This window comes from Tympanuchus pallidicinctus, unplaced genomic scaffold (assembly GCF_026119805.1).
Source record: "Tympanuchus pallidicinctus isolate F22 unplaced genomic scaffold, pur_lepc_1.0 scaffold15, whole genome shotgun sequence".
NCBI classification, from domain to species: domain Eukaryota; kingdom Metazoa; phylum Chordata; class Aves; order Galliformes; family Phasianidae; genus Tympanuchus; species Tympanuchus pallidicinctus.
Genome location: NW_026294669.1, coordinates 36,109,275 through 36,123,923, shown reverse-complemented (window position 1 = coordinate 36,123,923; position 14,649 = coordinate 36,109,275). Strand labels below are relative to the sequence as shown.

The window sequence follows — 14,649 nt, the reverse complement described above, 5'->3', positions numbered from 1 at the left end:
AGGTGAGGCTTATTCCGGCAGCAGGAGTTCCCTTCTGGTGGCAGGGATTGACCCCCCCATGGAGCAGTGGAACAGCCTAGTCCTGATCAGGCTAAAAGGAGCCTGGCCCACCTGATACCAATTTGCAACATGCAAAGTTCCTTATAATTAGATTGGTAATACCAGAAAATAGGAAATATTCACACGTGCATGGCCCCTCGCACAGCTATCAGCAAACACTGATAAAAAATCAAGCTGATTTTTGAGCCAGGGCTCCTAGAGGTGCGACTATGAGCAAAATCAGCATTTTAAGTAGACAGATAGACTCATCCAATACAGAACAGCCTCTGTGCTGTCCCCAGCTCCATCCTAAGGGCACTGTAGGCACCATGCTCTCTGCTGGCCCATCCCTGCCCCTGTCCCCAGCAGTTCTGCAAGGAGCTTTTGGTCTGGCTGCTGCGGCGCGACACGGATGTGATGACACCATGCAAGTCAGAAGGCAAGAAACCTGAGTGCACTAACGGGCAGCGGCTGGTGCTGCAGTAAAAGGCTGAGGTTGGCAGTGGAGGCTGCAAGCGGGTCGGCTCTTACCTGACCACCTGCAAAAATGACAGGGGTGGAGGCGGGCTTTGGGCGGTAGGGAATGGTGGCACCTTTTGGTGGGGACTAGGAAAAGGGACAAGGAAAGGGAGAGAGAACATTAGAACAGCTTTCCTGAAACAGCAGCAAAAAGAGCATTAGAAAGCACCCGACGGAGCACGGGCTTCCAACCCGTGCTGTGCTGCAGGGTGAGCACAGCCTCCGGGGCCACGGCCAGCAGCACCCGCACCGGGCAGACAGCGTCTCTGGACAGGAAGACATGGGGGAAATGGGCATTTAGTGGACAAGGAGGACACCCTCAGGAGTTCCCCTGCCAATGCACAGCACCTTGGAACACCTGTCAAGCTTCCCCACCTTGGCTCTGCTCTACACATGTTCTGTCCCCTAGACAAGGCTGATGTGGGGCTGCAAGATCCTTCTCAGGACACTCCATAGAGGCCTTCAAGGTGCAAGGAGCTGGGGAGGAACGTGATGCGACTGTGTTGCCAAGCCCATGTGAGCATCCTCACACAGCAGCTCTCCTTGCATCATATCTTCACCATGGGCACAGTGGCACCTCTGAGGCTTGGCTTGGTTTCTCAGCACCCAGGCAAAGTGCTGCCACTGTCACTGAGGCCTCCCATGCTTCATCCACTGCTTTGGCCACAGTGCTGGGCGTTAGAGGCAGCTCCATTTGCACAAGGCTTGACAAGCCCTCTCAGACAGTAAGGTGAGCATTTCTGCAGATCTCACCCCCAAGCTGCACAGTGGAAGCTGTCTGTTGGAGCAGCCAGGCAGGTGCCAGCAGCAGAGCAGCTGAGATTTGGGAGATTCCTTTGGATCGTGAGAGATTTCAGATGAAAGCCTTCTGAGTCTGCCAGGGGCGAAATGGTTCAGTTGCTGCTAATATGTAAGGATATCCAACATAAATTACATTATCTTGTAGAAAATTCCACCATTTTCCTCTACATTCTTCTACATGTCTGTCTGTAGCCACGTGGCATATTCAAATCTCCTTGCTTAGCACAAGTCTCTAGGAAAGCCGTGTGATCAAAGCACTGCATGTATAACCACAAACCTGCTTTTTCTTTCATCACATTACAGATCTTGGAGGGGATGAGAGAGAATTTCTGTGGCAAGATAACCGAAGACATAAAAGCTACAAGGAGCAGCTCTGTAAACTGTTAAAGCTAGGGGACTTTCCAGATCTATGACTGCAAGAAAATTAATGTGTTTGTTGTTTTTTTTTCCTCCTTCCCACTGCTAAGCAATAAAGAGGAATATCAACCCTGTGTTTTGGTCAGTGAGAACAGCAATCATCCAAGATTTATAACACACAGTAAACATCACCTCGATCCCACCTCTGCCACAGCACAGAGCATGACCTGGAGCCACTGCATGGCTAAATACATGCTCCTCTAACAGCACAGCGTGTCCATGTGAGCACCAGCAGTGGTTGGCATCAAGGTTCACGGCCTTTCCTCTCTAGCCATTCTGCTGGCAAACTGAAGTTGCTTATGGCTGATGTTGCTTCATCTCAACCACATCTTGGCATCCTCTTCTGGAGCTCTTGCAGCAGCAAACATCCCAGCGCCAAAACAAGAGGCACTGGACACAAACTGGAGCACAGGAAGCTCCTTCTGACTATCAGGCAGCACTTCTGTGCTGTGCAGGTGACACTGAGCCCTGGCACAAGTACTTCGAGGCTGTGGGGTCTCTTCCTTGGTGACCACCAGAAGCCTCCTGGACAAGGTGCTGGACACCCTGCTCTGGGTGTCCCTGCTGGAGCAGTGGGTGGGCCAGATGCACCCAAAGATCCTGCCAACCTCAACTGTTATGCAATTCTGAAACGTTTCTCCCTGCTATAAAGAAACAGTGGCATTAAAGCCACTCAGCAGAGCAGTATGTCTGTGCCTTTGGCTCTGGGAGGCACCAAGAGCGGGGATGTCACTGTGTTGTTACAGCAATGGGTTCCTTCTTGAGCTTCTCCAGGGTAGTAAGCATGGAGGTGAGGCACGTGGTTGCAGACAGCTCCAGCAATGAGCTGTTGGCATGGCAGCATTGCTCCAAAAGCAGAGGACTTTGTGAATAATTTATCCTATAAAACTGTACCCTTGCCACACGTTCATGCATGCCATGTCTCCTGCTCTGCACCCACCTTCCTCACCACCTCTCCTCCTCCGCCTCACTGGAGCTTGGGCTTGGATTCATGCCCACCCTTCCCTTGGCACCCTCTCAGCTGTCCCAGCACAGCAGATGCACTGGCTGCCTCCTCCCAGCACTCCTGTCCTGAAAACTCCTGGTGTTGTGACACAAACCTTCTCCTTTCAGGCACCCAACCGGTTTCCAGTTTGGCAAACTAGAAATAACACAAACACAGTGAGGGGAAAACACACTTGGGTGGGTTTCACACGAAGGTACCAGGAAATGAGAGTGGTCCACTAACGCGTGGTGAACAGTGACAAGGACATGATCCACAGCTCTCAGCGCTGTTGTGATGCCGGGCAGGTTTTGTCCTATATACTTTACCCCCTTTGTTACAGACTGTACCTCCAGCATCACCACACAGATCTGTTTGACACACTGGATAATTGCGTCGGGTGTCCCCGAGATTGTCACCGCCCGCTCCGTGGAGTTGGGCAGCATGTCCCCTGCCACTTGAACCTGAGCACCTGTGGACTGGAGACAGAAAGAGAGAGGAGGAGGAATCTCAGTGCAGAAGCCCTCATCCCTTCACCCAGCTTCAGCTCCAGCGCCAAGTGCCCCCAGAGAGCTGCAGCCCCATCCTAGTGAGGACATGGCAAGTCCCATGGGACAAAACACGTGATACCACTCCTGCATCAGCAGAGACCGTCCTGGGAATTGCCTTGACGCACGATGCCAGCTCATGAGCATCCCCCATTCCAAGGACGCAGATCAGCTCTGAGGAGCTGGAGTTGCCCGCAGTAACTAAGTGTGATTTACCTCCCTGATTTCCTTGATCTTGGAGCCTCCCTTGCCAATCAGAGAGCCACACTGGCTAGCTGGTACAACCAGTCGCAGCGTCACTGGAGGTTTACTGGTGGCAGTGCTGTTGCTCATTGAGTTGGTTATGTCCTGGGGAAGAAAGAGGACAACACATGAGCCCTTGTTCCTCAACCCAGATGTCAGCCACGCAACCCCAACCCAAATGCCCAGAGCCAGCAAGGAGGGGTTGCATCTTCCAGACCTAGGCTGGGCTCAGTTTTTGCCCACAGAGAGATGTCTGGAGCAACTGGGAAGGCTTTGTACCGAGGCTGTGTACAGGGTGAGCGAGCCCAACCACGTAAACATGGGTTGAAGGCATCCAGATATATTGCTGGACCGAACAGTGAGCTACGAGGGCTGCATGCAAACCCTCACACTCCACCCTCTCGAGGGAAAGGGTTCGCATTTCTCACCTCCTCAAATTTGTAGGCAATCATGGCGAAAGCCTTGAAGATGGCATCGGTGGGGCCAGTGATGGTCACAATCCGCTCAGGGCAGTTTCCCTCTGAGATGTTGATTCTCGCCCCACTCTGCAAAGAGAAGGGCATTCCTGGAGCAGCCACAGCCAGGCAAGCAACCGGATGCAGCCTCCAGCAAAATCCTTTTCCTGAGCTGGATCCTCAGCACCCAAGAGCAGAAACTCAGAGTGCCCCGGGAGCACATTGCAAATTGTTCCCTGGTCACCACAAGAAGACATCTCATCTAATCTTAAAAACTCCCACCCTTGCTCCACGGTACTTCCAGCCTTGAGCCCCCAGAAAGGATTTCCAAGGCCTGACTTGGATAGTTTTCTGCAATGTGAACCTGTGCTTTCAAGGCAAGAGTGGCCTGTGGCATCACTGTGTGTGAAGAGCTCTGCTTAGTGATCTAGTAGCTCTTTGGCAGCTAAACATACAAAGACCATGCTCATCTCAAGAGCAATCTTATTTCACTGTTTCAGAAGTAGAAAGCTCTTGTCTCTGGAAAATTCCCAGTAAACACAATATCTCACAGGGCAGTGAGCCATTGGGACAGCTCTGGTCATGCTGCGTGTGCTGCTGGGAGGAGAGGTGCCAGCCCTTCCCACTCCTCATCCCTCTGTTCCAAATCACTTCATGGATCAGAGTTGCTCACCTCTTCACGCATCTTCTTCACAGTCTCTCCTTTCTGAAATAAGAAGCAGAAACGCAGGCCATTGTAAAAACTCAAGACAAAACAACCTTTCCAAACATGCATCTCTCTAACACACTGCAGCACCTGGCCAAAACTTCGGGGAGCTCCGTGACACCTGGCCCTGACACCTATGTGATGGGTGAATTGAAGAGCTGATGATCCAAACTCACCCTTGCTCCCACGTCTGTAAGGACTGACACAGACAAAATAGCATAACTGTACCTTACACCTCCCTTTCTAGATTTCCTATTGGGAGGAAAACCTCAGGGAAAAGCTCATCAACTGTCTAGACGATCAGATAGATCAACCACCCTTTAGAGTGGTTGCGAAGAATAGTTTATGCTCTAGTATCTATGGAGAACTCTAATGTCATGAGATACAAAATGGCTGCAACTGTGACTCCTTCCAGGCCTGAAAAGTTGATGGATAAACTAAGGTGCGAGCATAAAGAATAAAGAATAAGGTGTTAATGTTGCAAATCTTCACCACCACAAATAGCCAGGACTTAATTGTGGAGCAGATGCACCTTGTGAAGCTTTCTGATGAGCTAAATGGTGCCCTGTGGCCAACAAGGCAAGAATTTAAGCTGGTTTGCATCACATTCCTTAACCTTATTTAATGAATCTAAAATATGTGCTTACCTTCCCAATGATGCTTCCGACTTCCTACCAAAAAAAAAAAAAAAGAAAACACCACAGAATAAATGATGTTGCAAGACATGAATATAACCAAGCAGGAAAGGGAGAGGGGTGTAGCCCTGCCAGGAGCCTTTACCTTGCCATGCATCAGCAGCCGGATGGTGAGGGTGACGTTCAGGCCGCCTTCGGAGACCTTTGACTCCATTTCCTACCAGGGATGGGAGACCAGTGGGAGGAGCCCCAGCACGAGAAGAGGCAGTGGCACAGCTGTATCACCTGGGGACAGAGGGGCAAGGATGGGCATCCCTGGGGTGAATTTGCCTTCCTGATCCCTCCTCACGGATTCACCATCCCTACCTCTGCCACCCCACCAGCAGCACGTCTATCTGCTCCTGTTAATTGTGGAGAGCTGGACTAGATGACCTTCAAAGGTCCCTTCCAATTCAAGTGATGCTATGATGCTATGATTCTGTGACAAGGGAGCAGGGAGCTGGTAGAGCCCCCTGGCCAAAGACTGACTGCAGAGCTTGGACTTCAAAAGGCCCAGGGCATGCATCTGGCAAACCAAAATTCACCACTCTGAGCATGAATGAACACTCAGCAAATCTGAAGCTGTGGGTTTTGGAAAAGCCAGCTCTTCTGTAAGTGGAAATATCCATCAGACTCCAAGCACGATTAGCAGGAAGGGCTGAGCTGGCGTGCTGATCGCTGCCCTTCTGGATTTTAACCCAGACCTGTAAGCCAGGTGCTGTGCCTGATGAACGCACGCCATTTCCAGCTGCACATATCTCATGAAACCTCGGCCCATTTTCCAGGCGCTGATACATTCCCTTCCACTCTCTCTCTCTTTCCTCCTCTGCCCTCTAGAGGTAAAAATGCTACCGGCATTTTCGAGGCAGGGGAAGACAAATCACAGTAGGTAGGGAAACAAATCCTCTGTCTGTTTTCTTTTTTTCCAGTGTCTCCTTAATAGCATCTCTGTGCTGGGAGTGGGCACACCGAATGTCTCTGCAGCCTACTGCATGGGGAGACCAGTCCTCTCTCATGGACGGTGCCAGCATCCTCCTGTGTGCAACGCCAGGAGATCTGCAGCAATTCTCCTCCATGTTATTTAATCCCTCGGTACACATCAGATGGGAGATTTTTCTGTCACAAGCATCTGCTGTTTTTCTGTGCTCATTCAGTGGTGTCTGTGACCAAAAGAAAGGGAGGTAAACCAGTGCTTAAGTATTCAAATATAATATATTTGAAGCAAAGAGGCAGTTGGGATGTATAGATGTGTAGCAGGGCACAAATGGCCACGAGACGGGCTTGAGAGAAAGCATCCTCTTCCAGTAGGCTCCCACAAAGCTCAAAATGGACAAAAGCCATGCGGTGAGCAGGGAGATGATGCTTTCCCACAAGAGAACAGCTGAATGGAGACGGGGCTGTCACAAACCCAGCAGCTCTGGGAGAGCTGACACGTCGGCTGTGCTGCTCCAAGCAGGGGCTGGCAGCCCCAGGGAGGTGAGCCATGGCTTTCCCACCAAGTACACATCAAATCCACCACTGTGCTCTCACCAAATGCCCTGTATTGCAGCCACCTACCACCGCCCCGTGCTCCCTATCCCTCACATGGGAGACCCTGAAGCTGGCCGTTATGTAAATGTTTCCAATTGATTGAAAAAGTGGGTCATGTGTTAGCCAAATGCTCCTGGCTTTAAGATCTATCAGCATTATTAAATTAAACACGCTTCATGCTCCAGCAAGCAGGAAAGCTACATTGGCCTTTTCTTAATCATACTAGTGAAAGGTAAGTCTTTTATATGGGAGTTCATAAATGTGGTGGAAACTACGAGAACAATAGAGCAGAGGCATTTACTCTGTCCGTGTACCTCCCCCCAGCCTTCTTCATTCTTCACAGACAAAGTGTTGAGAAAAAATCTCACTCCAAACACCATTTTGAGCATTTCAGAGTGTTCTCAGCCCAAAGAGACCCTGTGCACTAGGACCCATCTCCTCACAGGGCAAGCGAGCTCTGCCTAGCTCACAGCATCTTCAGAATTGCTCCTTTGTCCTTCCCTTCAGAAGCCCCGAGGACACCATTACGTCCAGCCTGATGGATAAAGCAAAGTGCCCAGCTCCAAGCCAGCACAAAGCTGGTGCAGCCCTGCAGAAGTCAAAGATGCGGCACCATGAGATGGAAGAGCCGAGTTTGGACCCAAAATGGAAGGTACACTGCAAACCAAGTGAGAACTATGATGCCTGGGATACTGCATGCAAAGGAGCAGAGCAGCACTCTAACCTGCAGGGTTGGGAACATGGCACCCAATGCTGATATGTCCCAAAAATGTTTTTCTAAAGGATGACCTGACTGCAGAGAAAACAGAGCTTTTAAATCCACCTGCCTTTTGGAAAAGCACTTGCAGAAGGCATCATCAATACATAGAACAACCCAGCTCTTCACCTCTCCTTTGGTTTTGAAAACAAATCTAGTAAATTCTAGGAAATGTTCTCAATCCATCAGAAATACCCACTGACTGCAAAACAGCTCGTGCTCCAGTGACCAAGTAGAGAAAAGGAAGGAAAAATGGAAGCCCAGAACAGTGGGACTCCTGTCCCTCCCCAGATTTTTTTTCCACACCAGTTTGTTGGAGGTTGGACAGATTGCCTAAGTTGGTGCTCTCGCCTTTGTGCCAGCCAATTCACATTGCAAACATTGAGAAGCACTTAAGATTGAATGAAATCTAATTATTAAGAGAATTCTGAACACCACGTATTGAATTAATTCAATTTATTTTAATTCAAGACTGTCATTTTCATGTCCTGGCCCCCTCTCAGGAGATGGAATATAAGCATGAGGAGGAAAACTGAGCGCTGAGCTGGCCTTCATTCTCTAGCTTGGTTTCCAAGCCTCCATTCAGCAGTGGTTCCACCAAGCTCGTGTCCCCCTGGGGGAGCATGGCTGGCTCCTGCCACCACAGTCACCCAGCTCATGGCATGTTTGCCCTGGAAATGTCTTCCTGAAGAGCACCCAAATGCCATCACAGCCAGGCAGTGGCTCAGAGCACTTTGCTTTTCACCAGAATGCCATTTCACTCACCTCCAACTATCACCAAGATAAAAATAAAATGAAATAAAATAAAATAAAATAAAAATAAAAGTTCCAAATGATTCAATTTTTGCTCAAAACACTTTGTTTCTTTGTCTCAGCTGCTTTCCAGCAGAAACATCCTCTCCTCCCGCCCATGCTGTACCAGCCCTCCTCTTCTTTCTCCTATGCATCTGCTGGCCCTTACTGGGCATGGCTCCAGCCAGAGCTGCCTGCAGCCCCTCTGCAAGTGAGAACCAGGGCATCTGCTACCAGAGAGGTCCATCTAGCATCACTGCTGTCTGCAGAGCTGACATCCCACCCTTTGAGGCTGAGGGGTCCCTGCTCCCTCTAGGGCACACAGTCCCAAGCACTCCTCTCCTCATGTCTGGGGTTTTGTGGGTGTTTTCCTTCCCGTGCTCCCTCTTTGCAGCAGTACTCTGGTTCTCATTTCCCAGACACCTGTGGAAGTTGCAGTTGAGCAAGAGCATCCTTGCCTTGAGCAGACACCATTTTTCAAGTCTATTCTCAAACCTGCCCTCCAAGCCAGACAAGAAAGCTAAAGAGCAGGCAGAAAATATGCTTAGGTTATCTGAACTGAAGTCACCCTGGTGCCTCTGGGACCACGCACTGCCAGAAGTCAGATGCGTAAGGCAGGGTTTCTTCTCCAGATTCCATCATGGAATATTCTCCTCAGTGTTACAGAGATCAAGTTTCACAGCATTGACTAGGTGTTTATTTTGGGGGACAGCAATGTTTTCTTCAAGCTGTCCGAAAACAATCAGAGAAAACAACTTGATGCAAAAACATCCCAGAGGCACAACCCTCCCCCGCCAAGAAGGGCTTGGATGGAAAGTTCACATGCACTGCCAAGTAAAACTCAAAGAAAGTCTCCATCAGCCTTGTCACCCATTGCACGGCCTTCAGAAAACCACTCCTCCTTGGTAGGTTTGTTCAATCCAGGCTGCCACCCCAACTCCAAAGCCTTGGAGCCCTTAATGGAAGAGCTCTTGCAGGTCCATGCAGGCAAAGCACTGGGACCAGCCCGGGGTCTGCACGAGGAGCACACCCAGGCACCACCCAAAGATCCTGCTCTGGAGCACCTCGGTGGTTGCTCAAAGGCAACGTTGACCTGAAAAGCATTCAACACATATCACGGCCTCTGTGGAGCTTCAGGAGTCCCACCAGCAGGATTCCAACTGCAAAGCTCCAGCATCCTTCAGCACACCACGATATGCCATAGCAAGGGCCGTATTTCTAATGCATTGGCTGAGTTTCATGTTTGAGATTAACATCTTGGCCAAAAAGTCCATACTGCTAAGAGCACACTTTTAAGCAATGAGGAGGAAATATTTAAGCATCTCTGACCTCTTGATACCCACTTCCTAAATCCTGAGCCAGTTTTTTTCTGAACCTTGGAGACTGAAAGCCATGTCCTAAATTAAGAGGGCAGAAGGCAGCCTAGGAAAGAAGTCATTTTTCTGACGTTATACACTTTCCCAAGATCTGCCCGCCCACTTGCTTAAGCTTTCTCCCCACTCATCTCCTTGTGGCTTGATCCTGCCATTAAGACCTAATCCAGTGATTTTCAGCATCACATTTTAGCGGCTGGGGGCAGCGTGCCGCAGCGAGCTCAGGATTATGACGACAATGCAGTCTGGACAGATCAGGCTGGGGATGGAAGGAGAAAGGATAAAAATTGCTGTGGCAACAAACCAAAGTCTGGTACTCACTAAAAGCCAGGCTCCAAAAGGAAATGCATCAACTACCGGTCAGAAGATGAAGCCATGAGAGGACAGTCGCATGGAAGTCCAAATGCGTCACGCCTAACGTTGTTTTGCAATAAGGCTGCATTTGCAGCTGCTGCTGGCTTCCACAAACAGAAGAGTCATTTTGATTAATGTCTCCTCCACTCACTCTCCAGCTCCACTGAAAACATAGAAAACTCTAATAGAAAAAAAAGAGATACCTCCACTCTAGCTTGGTACACCAGCCATGGTATCCCCACGTCTCACCAGCCCTTGGTCTTTCCACGCATCACTGCAGATGTAGCATCAGTACATCTCCCTGCTCTTGCCTTCTGGATGTTTCGTTCTTGGTTACCTGCTCCCATTCCCCTGCTCTCCTCCAGGTGATGTCTCTGCTCATGGCCCACAGTGTCACCCAAAGGCTGCTGAAGAGCAACTGTAACCTGCCTTCCCATCTGCTCTTGTGAACTATAGGATTCTTCCAGCCTCCCTCACTTTTATGCCAGCTACCCCAACTACTGTTGCAGAGATGCAATTGTTCCTGCTTTGGACCCCCTGCTCTGCCCCTTCTTCCAGCTCCCATGACCACATATTCAGAGCCAGGGCCATCATCACAATCAGCCTCTGCTGCATCCTCAGCACCTCTGATTGTCGTCTACCACCTGATCCTGCCCCCAATCTCTCTGCTAGATGGAATTCTTGAAAGCTTTTCTCCATTTCCTAAACAATTGCTTCCTATCCCCTTCAAGCCAGCATGGATTGCTCCCCAGGTCCCTTGCCCCCCTGAGAGCAGAGCTGCTTGTTCACACTGGGTGGCCTTCCATACAGAACACTGGCTCTAGGTGTTGGTATCAGTCAACATCTCTGCTCTCAGACCAGCCCAAAGCTGCGCTAAAACTGCTCTTCCCCTCAGGAAATTCCCCATTACTTTCCTGGGATTCTTCTTTACACAGCACATCCACCAGCTGCCACGTAGATTTGTTTCAGGCTAGTATCAGGCTGTGCATCCTGCTTTTGGGTTTCCTTCTGTTGAACACACCTTAAATTCAGGTGTTTTCAGTGGTACTGCTGAGAAAAGCTTGGCTCTTAAACATGATCTCTTCCATTTTTTGAGAAGAAAATAGAAGAGGAGCTCTACACGACGTGCAAAACTCCCCTAGCCATTTCACCTCTCTTTTGTAGATGTTACTTACTTTAAATTTCAGTCATTTCAGCCAGATTTCTGACCTGACTGGCAAACCAAGAAATGCAGCATCACAGCAGTGGCCTGTCCCAGATAGAGAAAGCTGGTGAGTCCCTATCACAAAAAAAGCACAAATTTTGGGTCCTGCCAGCAGGCACTGGAAACTCAGGGAGTGACGTCCAGGAGTCCCTGCTTATCTGCTGGGTGCCACTGCATCCATTTTAACCCACTGCACCTCAGAGGTTAATGACAAGCAGCCTCCAGCATCACCCTGGTGTGGGTGGTGAATGGATGGGAAGTCAGATGTGAAAACAAGATTGGACCCCCTGATGTCAGACAGCATTAATATCCACAACCTCTAACGCAAGCCCAATCCAAAGAGAAGCCCTGGATCTGTCCTGATGGCCATTACAGCCATCTTTTGTGTGATGGCAGCAAGTGAATCTACAGCTTTTCCCTGTTGATCACACCAGGATGAAGATTTTGCATGCAATGAGGAAACAATTATTTGCACCTGTGAAACCTCCAACTCCATCTTTCACAAGGTCAAAAAACCCTGCTTGGTATAGCAATAGCTCTGCACTGAATTTGTTTTGTATTGAATGAAAGCTGCTTCTGGAAGGCTGGGTGTGGAGACAACACACTTGAGTTTAGTCACTTTCAATTCATCCTGTCAGCTACTTTTGGAACAACTTGCCAATAAAAAAGTCCTTTCAGTGAAGGTTAGATTGTTTCGGTACACAGGATATTTCAGCTCATTTCCTATGAGTGCTGATGCTCTTTGCTCTACTCTGTTGGTCTTACTGCTGCTCAGCCACCAAGAGCAACTGCACATCTGCAAATGTCTGTAAGCCTTCAGCAAGTGCTGGGTGGGCTTAAGACACCTTGTGCTGAGAAAATACCATCTCCTACCATCATAAGGAAGGCGTCTGTCTCCTCAACCACAGATTTTACTCTGCCAGAAAATTAAATAATAAAGCAACACATTGAAGATTTTTTCTGAAATACCAGCTGTCCCTCCATGCTCCAGCCAACTCTTTGGAAATTCTGGGAAGCAGGAAGAGGTGCTGATGAGGAGCTGGGTTGGGCCAACCATTTGCTATTCTCCCTTCAGCACAGGTAGCCAAGTCACCTTGAAAGGCATTGCTGCCATTAACACGCTGCACCATTGGCTTTAATTAATTAGCTGAAACGGTGCTGCTTTGCACTGCTGAGATTTAGAAGCCAAGAGCTTCAGTGCTGTGCTCCATATCTGCATCTTGGATGCGTCATGAGACCCAGTGCTGCAGAGGGTGGCAGGACCAAGCTGCTGGAGAACAGAAAACCTCACATGGCACAAGGGGAGCCAAGCATTTCTGCAGGCATCTGCAGCCCCAAGGTAAGCTTGTGCAGAGAGGGGAAAGCCCTAACAGGTGGTACAGCGGTGGTAGGAACGTGGTTCCAAATATCTTCCTATGTGACATTTTTTCTGAAAGAACCAGGGAAGCCTGAAGTAAAGGAAACTGTTTGGAGATGGGTGGGAAGCCCCCTCAGTGCTCAAAGAGCAGGTATTAGAAGCTCTTCTGTTAAAGTGCCAGGTGAAAAGGCAGCTTAGGGGAGCCAGTTTGGCTGAGAGCATGGCAAGAACCCAAAGAGAGCTTGGAATGGTGAGGAAAAAAAGGTATGACTCAGGAAGGGAAGGGGAAAGTACTGAATGTTGTTCTGGGAGCAATAACTCAGTGTACAAGCTTAGGATCTGCGAAAGAAAGCCAAGAATAGTAAGATGGGTCTTCATGGGAGATGCAGCCAGCAGAGAGCAACCCTGGATCCACAAGGACAGAAGGAAGGGCCAGAGGAACCAAGGTCTGCAGGAATGAGGAGGCTGGAGGAGACGGGGCCTTACGCAGGGTCTTAATTGCAGCAAGGGAGATCTGGGCTGGGTGCTGGAACACCTCTCAGCAGGACAGCCATGTGCTGTGCCCAGGGTCAGTCATGCTGCAGGGCTGCATCCAATTTAGCCTTGTTTTGCCCCAGCTAAAAGGCGGAGTGAGAAAATGTTGTGACGAGGCTGCCTGGTGGTCCACCCACCTCACCCATCCCGGAGGGTCCTTCTACCACACACATCTCACAAGGACCTCGTTCTGCCTTGGACCTGGCATCAGATCACACTGCTCTGTGGATGATATAAAGGACATTTATCACCAACACTAAGCATACGTGCCCTGCAATGGGACACATCTCTTACATGCCGTTTTTCAGCGGAAGGCCAAAGGACACTCAAAAGAGGACACTCATGGCCGGAGGTCCATGATGAGAACTCACCAAGGAAGAGAGGCCACATGGGGCTTTGCAGCCCTCGGAGGACATGCAGCCTGTCCTCCTGCAGCCAGGAAACCAGAGGGCACAGCTCTGTAAAGAGCTCCAAGCACACGCCTGGCATCCTTCTGCCTGTGGGGATGGCTGAGAGGAGAGCACCTCCAGGGTTCCCAGCAGAACACAAGGGGCACTTTCATCCTGATGGACAAGGAGCCACCAAGGAGGTGGCCTCCCATTCCTGTCCCCTTCTCCCCACCTCAGTCCACCACACTGCACACAATTCCAGGCATCCTGGAGTCCTGAGGATGGACTTCCACTGCTTCTGCAGAAAATGCTTGCAGAGCAGCAGGCAGCCTGCAGCCCACCCGCCACCCCCCTCTGAAGGAGACCGCCTCTGGCCAGACTGGCTTTAATCCCAGGCAGCATCATCTCAATAATTTCCCTCCATTTTCAATCTCCTGATCTGGGGGCAGCCAACAAATCCCTTCATCCTGCGAGTGCAGCAATCTCCTACCTCATCTCATCCCAGCCCCATTTCTCTCCCTAATCCCTGGAAATAGGGATGAGGCTTGCTGCACGACGGCTGCCCTGGAGGTGTCTGTCCAGGCACCGGTGGACGGACAGACTGACCTGGAGCACACAAGGGCAGACAGGACATGGAAGGTCGAGACAGGCAAGGCGTGTGTTATTTTGACCATGGGCCTGGACCTAGAGCTCCTCTGTGGCACTGGCTCTCAGCAAACCCACGTCAATCACCTTGGCCAGAGATGATCTGGCCTCTGGGAACGTAGGCAGGGGTGGCATGCGACAACATGCCACCAACCCCAGGCATGAGATGCGCCATGGATGGAGGCAGGCAGCGTGACCCTGTCCCGTGCTCACCGATGAGGAGGAGGAGGAGAAGGAGGAGGAGGAGGAGGAAAAGGAGGAAGGTGGCCCTGGGCGGCTGGGGGTGGATTGCTGCCGCGCCATGCTCAGACCCTGACAGCAGGCTCCAAA

At 50.3% G+C, this 14,649-nt stretch overlaps 1 protein-coding gene across 12 annotated transcripts in view; it reads right to left on the bottom strand.

The window, feature by feature from the left end:
- PCBP3 (poly(rC) binding protein 3) overlaps positions 1 to 14,649 on the bottom strand; it is a 37,893-nt gene that overhangs the window by 17,296 nt on the left and 5,948 nt on the right. For all 12 annotated transcript variants that reach the window (XM_052674762.1, XM_052674753.1, XM_052674758.1 and 9 more), the window contains 7 exons: positions 5,491 to 5,630; positions 5,358 to 5,381; positions 4,678 to 4,710; positions 3,978 to 4,094; positions 3,523 to 3,654; positions 3,109 to 3,237; positions 571 to 645 (listed from right to left, as the gene is read on the bottom strand). In XM_052674762.1, the coding sequence (XP_052530722.1) occupies positions 571 to 645; positions 3,109 to 3,237; positions 3,523 to 3,654; positions 3,978 to 4,094; positions 4,678 to 4,710; positions 5,358 to 5,381; positions 5,491 to 5,559 (579 nt within the window). In that variant the 5' untranslated portion in view covers positions 5,560 to 5,630. The remainder of the gene's footprint in view (positions 1 to 570; positions 646 to 3,108; positions 3,238 to 3,522; positions 3,655 to 3,977; positions 4,095 to 4,677; positions 4,711 to 5,357; positions 5,382 to 5,490; positions 5,631 to 14,649) is intronic.